At 39.6% G+C, this 16,669-nt stretch overlaps 1 protein-coding gene across 5 annotated transcripts; it reads left to right on the top strand.

Annotated features, from left to right (window-relative positions):
- Positions 1 to 9,812: 9,812 nt before the first annotated feature.
- On the top strand, positions 9,813 to 16,458 carry ZNF706 (zinc finger protein 706). 5 transcript variants are annotated; one of them, XM_032760145.2, is made up of 4 exons: positions 9,813 to 9,930; positions 13,650 to 13,786; positions 15,299 to 15,406; positions 16,155 to 16,458. In XM_032760145.2, the coding sequence occupies exons 2-3, from the start codon at positions 13,652 to 13,654 to the stop codon at positions 15,392 to 15,394; spliced, it is 231 nt and encodes a 76-aa protein (XP_032616036.1). In that variant the 5' UTR covers positions 9,813 to 9,930; positions 13,650 to 13,651; the 3' UTR covers positions 15,395 to 15,406; positions 16,155 to 16,458. The 5 variants fall into 5 exon arrangements, with proteins under 5 accessions (XP_032616036.1, XP_058300144.1, XP_032616037.1 ...); XM_058444161.1 differs by lacking the exon at positions 9,813 to 9,930 and adding an exon at positions 10,068 to 10,091; XM_032760146.2 differs by lacking the exon at positions 9,813 to 9,930 and adding an exon at positions 10,144 to 10,256.
- Positions 16,459 to 16,669: the final 211 nt, after the last annotated feature.

Here is a 16,669-nt window from a genome sequence, read left to right as displayed (position 1 = left end):
GGGTGGTCTCTAGTTGCCTGGTATCTGCTCTGAGAATGCATTAGGGCAGGGTAAAATATTGGCTTGGTGTGCGAGAGTTAGATAGAGCAGGCAGTTGTGGATATAGACTTGAGATTGCATATGAAATGTATATTCCTACGTAAGTTGTTATTTCCTTCGGGAATTAGCTAGCCCTGGGAGGAGCAGTCTCTCCCCAAGGCTGTATGATCCACCCAAATGTCAAAACATCATAAGATACAGAAAATAAAAAACATGATTAACACAGTCACAGAAGTTTCAACAAGTATTTCCCCTTAGTTCATGCTATTTTCTATTTATTCCTCAATCACTTAGTCTTCCTTTATAAAACATAGAAATTTCATTTGTATTTTCTATGTAAATAGTAAACTGCCTTGGTTTCAAATTTTCATACAGATGGAATTTTGAATGATTTTGATTCTGCCTTTCATATATAAAGTTCTTTTTTAAAAAACCTGAAGTTCCTGTTGAGCCATCAATCATAGAAGTTCAAGCGCTAGAAGGGGTCTTGGAAGTCACTCAGATTAGCTCTTTTATTTTATATCTGAGTAATGTGTCATTAAAAATTCTTCTGAGCCTGAATGGCTTGACTACTATTGAAATCAAATATAGAATATAATTAAACATGTAATTAGAAGTATTAATAGACAAAAAGTATTAATTGGCCAAAAAGTGGTTACATTTTAGAGTGTAACTAAACTTTATTTCTTTTTTATTGTCTTCTCTCCTTCAAAGTAATGGTTCAAAGTGGAGACACTATAAAAATATCTATACGAATCATCAGAAGTTAGGAAAAACTACAGAAGCCATTCTCAGGACAGATTTCTCTGTGTGAGGTCATCCTGTTATCATCAATGCAGTCAATAGATTTCAGAAAAAATCAAAGCCATCCATCAAATCAAGAGAGTGTTATGCTTAAGATCAAGGCAAAAGCCCTCGCCCAAAAGACACCTGTATGAATTCCTACCTGAAGAAGAATGAATCACTCCATTCTTGATTTACATGTTTATTTTTGCCCCCTGCTCAAAAGTAATAATGGAAAGACAGAAAAGATGGGCACATTTAATTTGGATGCTCTCTCCTCCGTAGTTTTTTCAGCTGCCTGAATGCCTAACTATTAGAATGGTATGTAGAGAACTAGAAAAATGCAATGGTTAAACATAAAGGCATGTCCTTACCTGGAATGAAAAGTAGAGACTCTAATTGCAAAGAGACGCCAAGGGTGCTAACAATATCTGCACTTATTATAATACCTGGACTTAATCATCCACCTTTCTGAAGTACAGAGGACTGTGAAGTCACACATATTGCCTAGAAACAAACACGGTTAGAAGATTATTAGAAATAAAAAATCATTTTGTTTAATTTAGTTTGTGTTATCACAGTAAACATGCACACAGTTTAAAAATTCAACTAGTCCTATAGCACTAGTTATGAAAAACAGTTTGTTACTTGCCAAATTCCCTCTTCTCAGCAACAGCTACTTAAAATTCCTTTTAGTTAAGTCTTTTGATCTTTATCTATATACTTCTAAATAACATTCTCCTACTACTATTTCTTGAAAGTTTCCCCCAGTCTTAGGCATTATCTATGGACTTTCCACTATGGCAGACAGAATTTAGCTCTCTTTCACTTCCCCAACCCCCACCACTTGTCCCCACCACATATACAAACCTTTCATTTCCCTATCCTCCCAATAAAGTTATATTGGCATTTAGAACTGTGGTTTGATTCATATTTACATCATTATGTAAATGCTAGTCACTGCAGAGCCATGTAATACACTATCATTAACTTGTATTTCTTTCACAACGTTTAATCTTCCCAGTAGCTGATAATTGTTTTGTTTATGCTTTGCTTTTTTAAAGGTTCTTATTACAAATTCGATTCAAGTTATAAAAGCTCTCCATAAATTCATACTCAGGAAGTATCCTATAAATTTCATTTACTTGAAATTTCTTCAGCATAATCTATACTGGCTGGTCTTTAGGCTTCTCTAGGCTGCCATCTTGGGACCTTCATTCTCTTCTTGCATATTTCCTTCATCTCTCTCTTGCGATGGAGCCCACATCATCCACTTTCTTTACTCCCTCACTTTGGTCGCCCATATCCTTCAATAAGCTCAGTGAGGAAGGGTGACCAGGACGTAAATAGTGTGATACCTTGTATATCTTTCTCTACTGTTTTCTAATTTTCAATATTGCTGTTGAGAAAACCAGTAACATTCTGGTTTTTAATTCTTTGATGAAACTAATTTATTTTTTCCTCTCTGGAAGCTTATAGGCTATCCCCTTTATTGCTAGTGTTCTGAAATTTCATTTAGATGTGCCTTGGTGTGGGTTTTACCCATCCAGTGTGCTAGCACTCTTTGGGGGCCTTCAGCTGGCAATTCAGTTATTAATAGCTCTTTAAAAAATAATTTCCTCTTAGTTTTTCTGTTCTGGAATTTCTATTAGTTGAATATTGGGTCTCCTGAAATTATCCTTTAATTCTATTGTCTTTTCTTTCATATTTTCTAACTCTTTGTCTTTTCATTCTACAGTTGAAACATCAATGATACAAGGATTAGGGGCACCAATCTCCCCACAAAGTCAAAAACCTACATGTAACTTTTGACTCCCCAGAAACTTAACTACTAATAGCCTACCATTGACCTGAAGCCTTACCAATAATGTACATACTCAATGAACATATATTTTGTATGTGTATTATACAACTATTTTTTTACAATACAGCAAACGAGAAAAGAATATTAATAAAATCATAAGCAAAAGAAAATATATTTAATATTCATTAAGTAAAAGTGGATGATCATAAAGGTTTTTATCCTCATCATCTTCATATTAAGTAGGCTGAGATGGAGGAAAAAGAGCAGGGATTGATCTTGTTGTCTCAGGGATGACAGAGGCAGTAGAAAATCCACGTATAAGTGCACCCACACAGTTCAAACCCATGTTGTTCAAGAGCCAACTTTCTAGGATAGTTTCTTAATTTTACCTTCCACCCTTTCTTGAGTTTCCATTTCTACTAGCAGATAGGTAGGTAGGTAGGTAGGTAGATAGACAGACAGACAGATAGATAGACAGATGAGATAAACTTTCCAAAATCATTTTTGTAGTTGTTGTTCTCTCATTGTTCCTTTATTTTAAAATAGCTTCCAGGATGCACCATGTTATCATCTCTGTGAGGTTCATGTCTCTCTGATGGTTCTTTTGAAGTTTTCTTCTCCTAGCATAGTTAGTTTTCTCTTGCTTTTTCTCTGCAAGTCTGGGGACTCTGTGTTTCATATAAGAGGCTTTCCTCAAATGTCGGGTTATCCTTGGCTGTGTGCTCACATTTAAGAACAGGGCACTAGACATCTTATTGGAAGACTGATACATGCAGGTGCCACTTTTCCAACATGGGATTTGTTGCAGGATTACCTGGCTGTGCTGTCTTATTGGGGAACCCCAAGTATCAGTATCTTTAGGTATTTCCATTGAGTTGGGTTCTAATCCCCAAGAAAACTCTTTCAGTTTTCTGGCTGGAGGTATAGGATTGTCTGTTTCCATTCTCAGAGCTGAGATGGTGAAGAAGCGTCTCTCAACATTCAACTTAAATATTCATTTGGTCATCTGTTTTACTACCCACTCATGCTTGCTGCCCCTTCAGTCCAGAAACCCTCTTCTCTCCTAAATCGGTTACCACTTGTTTACTTACGTTGCAGCTTCCAAAATTCTGCTACATAGGCTTCTCTTCTGTTTTCTTTTCTTCAATGGTAAAGGAGTTTATGCTTTCTTATAAACTCCTTTACCATTGTTTTTAGTGGGATTCCAAGAAAGGGTAGAGGTAAATGCATGTGTTCAAGCCTTTATCTTTAACTGGATGGCAGGGGTAATCATTTTCAAATACTGGCCTCACGGAATGTCATTGGTACTTGTAATTTTATTCACAATCCACTCTCTCATTTCATCCATTTACAGATACTTATTAACTACCTACTAGGTGCCAGGCACTGTACTAGATGCTGGTTAACAAGACATAACTCAGGACCTGAGGGAGCTCATCTTCTATGGATAAATAGGCAAGTACAACACAGTGAGATAACTGCTGTTTTTAGGGAAGTACATCATGATCCATGATACCTAGGAGGTCTCCTAACCGAGTTTAAAGGAATCATTCAGACTTACATTCATTCAACAAATATTTATTGGGTACCTACATCATGCTAGGTGCTATGCTAAATAAAGGCTACACAGGGATAAAAAGAACAGATAAAGAACCACCCTTATAGTGTACACAGGACCATGTCTCAGCCTCAGGAAAAAGACTGCCAGGAGCCAAATCTTAGCTTTTCTCCTTAATAGCTGTGTAATCTTAGATAACTTAGCCATTTTGTATCTCAGTTATATAAGAGTTGTTGAGAAGGTTAAATGAATCAAAATATATAAAGCACATATAACAGTGCCTGGTAGATAGTAAGTACAGCACAGGTGTTACAGGCCATTATTTTAGGAATCAAATGGAAAGGAGAAATTCTACAAATTTATATATATACACATATACATTATATATACATATATATGTAAAACATTGCATGAAACAATAAATAATATTGCACAATAAATTCAAAGGATGAAAAGTACAAGGACTCCTCATTCAGATGGGGGCTCAAGGAAGGAAGGACCTCCTTTCACTTAGCATAACGTTTTCAAGGTTCGTCCAAGTTGAGGCATGTATCAGAACCTCATTCCTTTTTATGGCCAAATAATATTTGCTTTTATGGCTATACCACAGTTTCTCAGTTCATCACCTGCTGAATATTTGGGTTGTTTCTACTTTTTGGCTATTATGAATAACACTGCTTAAAAGGTACAAACTTTTGTGTGAATGTATGTTCTCATTGTTCTTGGATATATATCTAGGATTGGAATTGTTATGTCTTATGATGACTCTATGTTTCTCTTTTGGAAAACTGCCAGACTGTTTCTAATTTCTTCACCTCCTCTCCAATACTTGTTATCATCTGTCTTTTTGATAACAGCCATCCTAGTGCGTGTGAAGTATAATACTATGTCGTATTTTGATTTGCATTCTTTGATGACTAAGAATGGTGAGCATTTTTTTCATGTGCTTATTAGCCATTTGGGTATCTTGTTTGGAGAAGTATCTAATCAGATCTGTCACCCATTTTTTAGTTGGGTATTTGCTTTCTTAGTATGAAGCTGTAAGCATTCTTTATATATTCTAGATAGAAATCATTTATCAGATATACAATTTGCAAATATATTCTCCCATTCTGTAGGTGGTCTTTTTTCTTTTTTTTAATGGCATTTTTTGAAGCACAAAGTATCTTAATTTTGATGAAGTTCAACTTATCTGGTTTTTTTTCTTTTGTCACTAATGCTTTTCGTGTCATACCTTAAAAAGCCTTTTTTGGCCTGGCATAGTGGCTCATGCCTGTAATCCCAGCACTTTGGGAGGCTAATGCAGGTGGATCACCTGAGGTGAATCACGAGGTCAAGAGATCAAGACCATCCTGGCCAACATGGTGAAACCCCGTCTCTACTAAAAATACAAAAATTAGCTGGGCATGGTGGCGTGTGCCTGTAGTCCCAGCTACTAGGGAGGCTGAGGCAGGAGAATCTCTTGAACCCGGGAGGTGGAGGTTGCAGTGAGCCAAGATCACGCCACTGCACTCCAGCATGGCAACAAAGAAGGGCTCTGTCTCAAAAAAAAAAGGCTTTTTTAACCCGTGGTCATACATATTTACTCCTATGTTTTCTCCCAGGACTTTTATGTTTTAGCACTTACATTTAGGTCTTCGATCCATTTTGAGTTAATTTTTGTATATGGTATGAGGATAGGATTCAACATTATTCTTTCACATGTGGATATCTAGCTATCCCAGTACTATTTGCTGAAGACTCCTTACCCCATCAAATTTGTTTGGTGCCTGTGTTGAAAATCAATTGACTATACATATGAAGGTTTATTTTTAGATTCTCAATCCTATCCCATTGATTTATATGTCTAATCTTATTCCAGTACCACACTGTTTTAATTACTGTAGCTTTGGAATAAGTTTTTAAATTGGGAAATGTGAATCTTCCAATTTTGTTCTTTTTTCAAGGTTGTTTTGGCTATTCTGGGCTCCTTGAATTTCCATATAAATTTTAGAATAAGCTTATGTAAAGATACTAGACAGGATTTTGATAGGGGTTGCACCGAATCTGTGGGTCGACTTGGGAATTATTGCCGTCTTTACAAAGTGTTCTGATCCATGAACATAAGATACCTTTCCATTTATTTAGGTCTTCTTTAATTTCTTTCAACAATGTTATTTCGAGTTTAGAATACAAGTTTTGCACTTCTCTTGGTAAGTTAATTCCTAAGTATTTTATTCTTTTTGGTGCTATTCTAGTAAATCACATTATTTTTTAAGCCTATTTTTAAAGTCTCTGAAATCAAGATGTATCTTAGAATCAAGGATATCAGCATTTTGTCATAATTCAGTTGGCAGTATTTTTTAATCTTAGTGGACATAAATGTGACTTATAATTAATGGCTCCTTAGACTCAATACAATATGGTATTAAATGTGGATGTCTATAAGACATCAGAGGGGAGATGAGTAGTAGGCATTTGGATATGTCAATTTGGAAATAGAAATGTGGGGGTCACCTGAAGCTTGCTATTTAAAGCCACAACAGTGAATGAGATTCCTTTGGGGAAAGAATATAAAGAAGACAAGAAGATCCAGGTTGCATGTGTGAGAAATCTCAATAAGCAGAAGCAAGTGGAAGAGAAAGAGCTGGTAAAAAATAAATAAATAAAAATAAATCCATTTCTGTTGTAAGTTTATTGTTGTCATTATTGCTGTTGCTGTTATTTGCCACTAAACATTTGTCAGAATAGTCTATTGGGAAAATAATATGCTGATTAATCACCAATTCTTTCATCCCCCCAAATCTTACATGAATACAAATAAACAAATAAGCCTTTCAGGTCTTTAGAGAAGCATCTTAATCTGATTGTGATTTTGGATAGAAAATAGGCACATGTTTATTGCATCTTAACCTTGGGTAATTGTCTAAAGGCAGAAGAAGAAAAACAGTCAGGAGAGTTACTGTAGCATTCACAATTAAAGCCAGAAATGTGTATAAAAATGCTTCTAAGGAGTTCATATCACATTTGCTGTCACATTTCTATAACATAAGTAGGACACCAGCTGGTAGTAATGCTAATTCATCCGCCTTTCATTTACTGTGTGTCACTTCACAGATGTTGAATCTTATCCATTCCTTTTTTTTTCATTTTTTTCTTTGTATTTCAAATTCCCAACCATCACATAAAGTTACCATTATGCCATATCCTCTAGGCAGTGGTTCTCAATCAGGGGAGACTTTAACCCCCTGAGAACATTTCACAATGTCTGCAGACATTTTTAGTTGTCACAACTGGAGATGAGGTGCTACTTGGATAAGCAGGTAGGAGGCAGGGATGTTGCTAAACATCCTACAATCCCCAGGTCTCACAGAGCCCCATAATGAAGAATCATCCAGCCCAAATTTCAACGGTGCTGAGATTAAGAAACACTACCTATGAGGATAAGTTACATGATAAGTACATGAATCTTCTGGGGGCAAAGTCAATAGCTTTCAAACTCAAAGGAGTTATGACTCAAAAACTTAAGAAACGCTGGCATGAATACATATTTCATCTAGGCCATGGTAAAGAGTGACATATTAACCTACTTCACAATAGGAATCGCCTCTTTAATTAAGAAGACATATCTCTGCCACACAAATTTCACTGTCTCTTTCCACTGTCTGTTGTCATTCATGGCTAGACAAACACAGATCTTTGAAGTTCCCATTTCTAGGGCCAACAAGTACCCATCCCTCTATCAGCCGGATTAATACAACCACTACGGTTATAGTGACTATTAGTGACTAAGCTAGAGCTTCATGATATGTCAATTTAAAAGCTGCTTTCTTCAGACACACTCGGTTCATTTGATCAATATCCATTTATTCAATGTCTACTATGTTTACGATACTGCGTATTCTCTGATGAAAATAATCTTACAATCTAGGACTAGAGAGTAATTTAAAACTGCAAGAAGGAAGTCAGAGCATAAAAAGTGAAGGTGAGAGAAGCTGAAATTAGGATGAAGAGGGAGAACTGAACACCCGGCCATGTTTCATTTCGTATTTTTCTCCACTCAAATGCAATAGGCAGCTAAGTCCTTCCTGGCTAGTTTAAACAATTCTGTGATATCTATAGCCCAGTCAAGTCATTTGGGATATATTAATATTCAGCTAACGTTTCCTGGACACTGACACGCAAACTTGGGAAACTACGGGCAAGGTGAGAACAGCCAATGCAAACGCTTTTTTCTTCTTTGTCACTAGTAGTTCTAATTAGAAACGAATGTGGCGGGGGTTGGGGGTAAGTATGCAGAATAAAGCTGATGTCCAAAGTGCTGTTTCCAGATATTCAGCAATTTTAATCATGGTTATAATCGCCATTGCTCTTGTCAGATACTGAAAGTTTGCTGCCATTGCCTGTAAATGGAGAGAGCGCGCAAAGAACTTTAACCATTCCCCAAAGTATTAGCAACTCGTTACTGTATATTGTTAGCAGTCAAACTAAACCCCTCAGGGAAGCCTGGCCAGCAATTTTTCTTTAATTTTTTTTTTTTTTTTTTTTCAGGCAGGGTCTCACTCAGTCGCCCAGGATGGAGTGCAGTGGCGCGATCTCGGCTTACCGCAACCTCCACCTTCTGGGCTCAAGCGATTCTCCCACCTCAGCATCCCGAGTAGCTGGGACTGCAGGCGCGGGCCACCATGCTCCACTATTTTTTTATTTTATTTTATTTTTGTAGAGACTGGGTCTCGCTATGTACTCAGGCTGGTCTGGAACTCCTGGGCTCAAGTGATCCTCCTGCCTTGGGCTCCCAAAGCGCTGAGATTACAGGCGTGAGCCACCGCGCCCGGCCTAGCCAGCAATTTTTAAAAGGGCTCTGACTTGAATCTTGAACTCACTAAAACCCCCCAGCTTGGGAAAACACCCGGGGTTTCCATTGGGGTGAGGTAAAGGGCGGCTGGTGAAAGAACAAAGGCTGTGCGTCCGCGTTCAGAGCCACTGGGCCGCCGGGGTCGCTGGGGGCCGGGGCCGCGGTGTCCTGGGTGGCGGGGCTCCGGGAATGTGACTCAGCCACCGCGGCCCCGCGATCCTCTCCCGGGACAGCGCCTCAGCCGGTGCCGAGTAGGGCGGCGCCGAGACGGGCGCGTCAGCCAGGGAGGAGCGCGAAAAGGGGCGCAGCGCCCAAGGCCCGGCCGCCGCCCGAGTGGATGAGCGAGCGAGCGAGCGACTTGTGAAACACGCCGCGGCCCCGTAACCAGCCAGGACCGGGATCACGTGGCTCCCAGGGCTGGGTGAAGAAGCCGCCCGGACAGAGCGCGCCGGAGGGGAGGGGCGTCTGGGGACAGAGGGCGACGTCCCCTGAAGTTTGTGTCAGCCACGGCCCGCCCCCTCGCGCTTATGTAATAGGGGCGCGCTGCCATTGGCCCGCGCGACCGGCCAGGGCGCAGGCGTGCGAGCGGGGTGGGGGCCAGGAGGAGGCAGCCGCAGGAAGGCAAGTGGGCGGGGCTGCGAGGAGCAGGCGGGGCGGGGGCGCCGGGGACAGCGGCGCGGCGTGCGCGGGCACGCGGCGTAGTGGCCTCCCCTAAGGCTGAGGCGGCGGCGGGCGCGCGGCGGCGGCGGGCGTGCGAGGCTGTTGTGCTCCCGGCTCTCCTGTTTCCCCTCCTGAGCGGGTGGAGGAGGCCCAAGCGGTGCTGGGCGCGCTCCCCCTTCCTTTCCCTCCGGCGTCCTCTCCCGGCCCTCTCGCGCTGCACTGTCTCTCCGACGCAAGACTGTCCCGGCCCGGGTGAGCGGCAGCGGGGGCGGTGCTGACGCCGCGGGACGCCCGGGAAACGGGGCGGGGGCCGGCCAGCGGGGGGCGGTGGGGACCGTGGGACTCGCCGCGGGTCGCGAGGGGTCCCGCGGGGGGCGGCAGGGCCCGGCCCGGCGCGGGCCGCGGGAAGGGGGGTGAGTTCGGGCGCCTGCCAGGCCCTGCAGGTGGCCGGGTCGCAGGCCAGCGGCGGAAGCGGAGCGGTAACCTTACCCCCGGCGACAGCCGCCGGTCGGCTGCCAGAGTGTGGCGCCCCGGGTGGACGCAGGGGCCGGGTTTCGGGCAGTCTCGGCCCCCAGGAGGTGCGCCTTGGTCCAGGGTCCGTGAGGACTGGCTAGATGGGAGCTGCGTGGCCTTTGGTGGCAGGGAGGAGGAGAGGGTCTCCAAGGCGGGAGAGGCGGATTTGGGAAGGAAGGTGCGCCAGGCGGAAGCTGGAGTCGGAGAAGTGTTGGGTGGAGACCTCACTCTGGGTGCGTTCCTCCTCTCCTCTCCCCAAAACGATGGTGTTAAAAGCTAGGGTCAGGATGTGGAGCGCTGCCTGGGCCTCTTCCTTTCAGATGGTTATGGAGAATGAGCCTACTTCCTGGACCCAAAATCCTTTTCTTCTGTTACTCATTTGTGTTGGTTTTAAAAGGAGGTTTGGGGCAGAGCTTACTTGTTGCCTCCTACGAGAGCGCCTCATTTTAGAACTCGTTTCTTCCACTACTTCCCTCTTTGCAGCCCCCTCGGAAAACCACACTGAGAGTTGCATTAAAAACCAGCATGTAGGTATTTGTAAAGGACTTTCTCCCTCCAGTTTGTCGCATTTAATCAAGGAGCGGTTGTAGCTGCCTACGATTTTGTAGAAAATTGTGTTGGCTTGAGAGCAAGTCCTAAGTTGAGCTGTCCAAAAGCAGGTGGTTGGTTCGTTTGAATTTCTGCTTTCAGGAAGGAAATCGATGGGGCGTGTTGTCAGAAGTTAGGGGCCTACCTCATGCATTTAGCTTATTTTATTCCATTTCCTTTACCTGGTGTTAAGTTTTCTGTCTTCAGAATAAGAACAAGCGACTACTGTCTTTTAATTATTAAGTCTCTTCGGGCTTTTTGGTTGCTGTTTGGTGACAGTGGAAAATGGGTTAAATCTATTGTGTAATGTTATATTTTAGGGAAAGTCCTAAGTGCAAAAGTTAAAAATAATTTTGTGTGTCTAATGACATTGCTTTGTACGAGTCACAACATGGAAATACCAAAGTAGCTAGTAACTTCTAGAAAGCAAAGTTACTAGAGGCTAGTAACTTCTAGAAAGCAAAGGAAATTAGTGGCTTACCATTTTTGAAGATTTTTTTTAACATAAAACAAGATTTCCCACAAAATCAGTGTATTAAGATACATAAAATACATTGTATCGAAGAGTTAAGATGTGTGAGAAGACTGGCTATTTTGTTACAAGGTCCTGATAGTACGACATTGAGACAAAAAACTTACAAAACATTGGTATACATAAAGGTTGATCACGTGACTACTGTCGTCCAAATGATACGTAAGTATCCAAACCTGTTTCCATGGGAATAGGTTTGTAAGCTTGCGGTAACATCGGACTTAAATACACTTTTTTTAAAAATGTGCCATTTGGCTTAGAATTAATAAGAATTTTTTTTTAAAGCAAAAATGGAAGCTTAGTCTTCAAGGACTGATAACAGCTGGTAATATTGACCATTGTTTGGTGGGAATGGGGTTCTCATATTAGGCTAGCACGCTAAACATTTTTAATTACGAAAATGTGTTAGGCTCGTATGTTAGCCTAATATAAAAACCCCATATTTCGTCAGTTGAAATAGTCAGCTGACTATCCTGAAAAGCGTTGACCCTCTTTTATATTTTATCTGACTTTCAGTTCATTTTTTTAATGCTAGTGGGAACTTCTCCAATCAGTGTATTTTTTTAGTTTCCTTTTTTGGGGAACAGGAGGAGCTCAGTAATTTTTATGAAATGCTTTGACCTCATATCCATTAACTAATTACGGTCCTAGTCAGAAGAAACTAGCACCCTTCCCTGGTGAAGTTGATACAAATCCATTGTATGTTCCTGTCCTGCAATGATTTACATTCAGTTACAGTACTAGTCAAAACTATATGTATATGAATTCTACTTAGGATCCAATTTTGATATATTTAAAAAGCAATTGAGACTCATGATAGACTTTATGAGCAGGTTTAACTTGTGTGGTCGAATAAAAGCCTTTAAGTTAAATGGAAAAGTAAAAGTAACTTTTTTCAGTGACTTGATTTTTTTTTTTTTTTAATCCATTTGTGTTCACGTCAGATCATCAGTAGCAAAAAGTGGTATCTTTCAGCTTTGTAAAAGAACCCTCTTAACCAAGTTCATTCCCTCAAATGGGAACTAACGTCTAGAGAGCAAAGAAACTTCTGGAATTAGTGGCTTACTGATAATCTCATTTTATAATTTGTGCAGCAATCCAGCAAGACCAACTTTTTAAAAAAATTAATAACAGTAGTTTTATGAAAACTAAGTATTTAAGAGAACAGTTTCCACCTGTTTCTGAGGTCGCCTCTAGAAGGGTTAACAGCTTTTATTTCTCTTAAAGTTATAAAAATCACAATCGCAAGTCACAATGAATACTGGGAAGGGAAATTACCTTTGCAGAGTGATCAAGTAAATGATGGCGGGGGCTAAACTTTTTTAGTAAACTTGTGAAAATTACATACAGTAAAGTGCATAAATCTTGAGTGTACGGTTCAATGAATTTTTACAAGCAAACACACTTGGTTCAAGAACGTTTTCAGAACCCCAGAAGTCCCCTTCATGTCCTGTCTTCTCAGTCATTACCCATAACCCCCAAGGTGACCCCTTTCACTATAGATTAGCTTTGCCTGTTTTGAACTTTAAATAATGTATATTCCCCACAACTGGCTTCTTTTCTTTAACATTGAGATACAACCAAGTTGTTACTTGTAACAATTTTTTGTTTTTGTGTGTTTGTTTATTTATTTTTGAGACCAGAGTCTCTCTCTGTTGCCCAGGCTGGAGTGCAGTAGAGCCATCACGCCTCACTGCAACCTCTGCCTCCCGGGTTCAAGCAATTCTCCACCTCAGCCTCCCAAGTAGCTGGAATTACAGGCGCCTGCCACCATGCCTGGCTAATTTATTTATTTATTTATTTATTTTTTATTTTTAGTAGAGACAGGGTTTCACCATCTTGGCCAGGCTGGTCTTGAACTCCTGACCTCACTATCCACCCGCCTTGGCCTTCCAAAGTGCTGGGATTACAGATGTGAGCCACCACACCTGGTCACAATTTTTTAAATGCTGGGTAGCATTCCGTTGTATAAATAGTATAAAAATATGTATACAAGTTGTGCATCCATATTACTATTGATTTTTTCCAGTTTTGGAGTGGGCACTCAGAACATTTTGTACATGTCTTGTTTGTACGTAACATTTGCATTTCTATTGGGTATATACCAAGAGTGGAATTGCTGGCTCATAGAATAAACAACTACCAACTAGTTTTCCACAGGGTTGTGCCAGTTGGTACTTTTGTAGTATTTATATGTGGGAATTTTAATGCCTATACATTTTTACTTGCCAGATGTTTCTATAAAACTTAAGGCTTCAATTCTAAGAACGTTCTTAGGCTTTGATTACTCTGTATTAGAGTAAATAAGCCACTCTAATGCTTCACCTTCTGTTTTTAGATATGGCTCGTGGACAGCAGAAAATTCAGTCTCAGCAGAAAAATGCCAAAAAGCAAGCTGGACAAAAGAAGAAACAAGGACATGACCAAAAGGCTGCTGCCAAAGCTGCCTTAATATATACCTGCACTGTCTGTAGGGTAAGGGGAATTGAATTGAAAGATACAGCTCTCCTGTGGGCAGTTTTGGTTTGTGTAGATTAAAATTTTGAAACCATGGCAAAATAGATGCTTTACTTGAAATAGTAGGTTTGAGAGCTGATCATTTTAGGTATCTATTTTCATTCACCCTTTCAACAAATATTTTTTGAATAGCTCCTGTGGCCAGGCAAAAATCTCTAGGTGCTCGGAAAAAAGAGTGAACAAAACAAAATCGCTTTCCTCATATAAAATAAAGATGTCTTCATAAGGGCATATAATACACTTCACTAGCATATCATATAACTCTACACTCTTAGAGCTATATAATATGCTAGTAAATATACCTCTAGTTATATTATTGGTTTTTTCTTCACTAAATTTGTAATTAGGATGTCTATAAAACCATATAGAGTATATTCATGTTGAGAGCTTTTCCTAGAATTAATGTGTTGTATTAGATTTGAAGAACTGTAATAATAACAGCTACTTTTGAGTGCTTACTATATGCCAGACATAGAGCCAGGTGTTTTACATGTATTCACCTATTTAATCCACATAACAACCCTATAAGATAAAGTACTTTTATTGTTCTCATTTTACAGACGAGTAAACTGACTCATGGAAATTAAACAATTTGTGTGGGGTCTCCCAGCTGGTTAGCAGAGGAGCTAGAATCTGAACTCAGGTGATTCAGCTCCAGAGTCCACCCTCTGGACCACTACTGTACTGCCTCTCAAAGAAGTACTTCTGAAATTCCAAATCAGAGCCTCTTGCCTGTTTGTTTAAGCTCATTACCCTTGAAGTTAGTGAGTGTCAGTACCAAAGGAAACCATAGTGGGATTAGTACACTACATATACACTCAAAATAATGAAATTGAACAGCTTGTGATTGTTTGGAAAGAGGCAGGGTGCAAATTTTAATCAACTAGTAATGAAGAAATACCTTAATCTAAATGTGCTAGAGTAGCTCACATATTTAAAAACTCAAAACCACAGACTTTTATTTCATATTTTGTGTAATTGAATGGGTTAAGAATAAATAATTGAAGGTTCTTGCCAAGGGAAGTCAGTGTAGTATAGTATTTGAGAGGTCACATACCTAGTACTAAGTTAAAACAAGGTCTTGGACAAATTAAATTCTGGGTTTTAGTTTCCTTATCAGGTAAAATGAGGATGCTAGTAGGAGCTAAAGATTACTTTGAAGGTTCTGTGGGAATTAAGGTAACATGCTTAATATAATAAGGGTTCAGTAAATGTTACCTGTTGTTTGCTGTTAATCAGATAAGCAGAATACATTCTATGTGACCTACCTTTCTTTATAGGTGAAATGTGGGAACGTTAGCAATTTCTTTACCACAAAGTCCCTCTTCATATGCCAGCCACTAAGTTGTAGGAATTTAAAGTTGTTTTTGTGATAATTGTCTATCCTGAGAAGGTTCAGGATTCTAAAAAGTAACACATTTTTATTTCATAAATAAAGTCTAGCTCTCTTTTGCACAATTTTTTTGTTAGACACAAATGCCAGACCCTAAGACCTTCAAGCAGCACTTTGAGAGCAAGCATCCTAAGACTCCACTTCCTCCAGAGTTAGCTGATGTTCAGGCATAAGGTTGTTTACAGGTAACTCACCTCTTTTTCTATTGGTTTGTTAATATCAGGGTTGTATACAAGACCAAAACTGTCTTCATTTATTGTGAAATTAATTTCTGCCTTCTGAGATTTTATTGCTTCCCCTTTTTAAGTTAATGTGTAACTTAAAAGTCCCGTTTTCTCAGACCGTTTCCTTTCAATGCCTTTGAAACATCCAAATTTTTACTACTGTAGCCGAAAATGGGGAGATGAGTGCGTGCTAGCCATCTGTGATCTAAGAATGGAAGAAACTTACCAGTTTAAAGAAAATAGTGATTACAAAGATACTTGAGAGTTTCCCTCTGAAAACAATGTACACCAATGTTCCTGAGCGCCTCTTTACAATTAGTTTACTTACAGTACTTAGCAGAGGTTCTTCTCTTTTTTTCTCCCCCAACCTATCCCCTTAGCAGAGCTTCTGAGTGTTAAAATATAGGGCAAAATGTAGACATGTGCTATATAAATTTGTTTATAAATTTGTTAGTTGAAAGTTATCACTTTACACATTACATTAGGTTGGATTTTTTTCCCCCTAAATAGTGGAGTTGGTGGTGGGTGTGTTGTGTGTTTCAGAATTATTTCTTTTTAAAATAAATTCTTCAAAGTTCTGTATATAAAGTCCAGTTGACAAGTTTACCAGATACTATATTCATAGTGCTTCTTCTTAGTTGTTTGAAATGCATATAAGTTGCATTTGGGCAATGTAACATTCATTGAAAATTTTGCTTATGTTTTATAGGTGAATTCACGACACCTTTGACTCTTCTACTGTCTCAAACCTTAGGTAACATACCTGCAGCTGCTTTTCTAACAAACTGTTGATCAGCAAAAATAAAGGGGCTACAGAAACACTCATTTTTATGCTGTTCCCTTTTGGGCTTCATGCAAAGACAATTCTGTGTAAATGTACAGTTGACTCTGATTTGGAAATATGAAAATCAGTCCATCCTTGTTATAAAAAATTTTTTTACAATTGTAATTATATTGATGTTCATATTGTGTAAAATAACTCATTTAATAAAATAGTACTTTGATTTACGACATCACAGGATAAATGGTTTTAGAAATTCTCTTCTAACTTTCCACATTATTTGCCTTATAAAAATCTAATGAATTCATCAGCTAGAATTGCAAGTGCAATTCTTATATCCCTTTCTCAGCTCAGTGGCAGATTCCTTAGTTAAACTAGAGCAGACTCATTCATTAAAATTGTGCATACGATTTTATGGGCAGCTGATGATCTAGGTGAAAAAT

The sequence above is a fragment of the Hylobates moloch genome, unplaced genomic scaffold, assembly GCF_009828535.3.
Source record: "Hylobates moloch isolate HMO894 unplaced genomic scaffold, HMol_V3 SCAFFOLD_9, whole genome shotgun sequence".
Lineage (NCBI taxonomy): Eukaryota > Metazoa > Chordata > Mammalia > Primates > Hylobatidae > Hylobates > Hylobates moloch.
The sequence above is the reverse complement of the archived record's forward strand: the minus strand, read 5'-3'. Positions and strand labels throughout refer to the sequence as shown.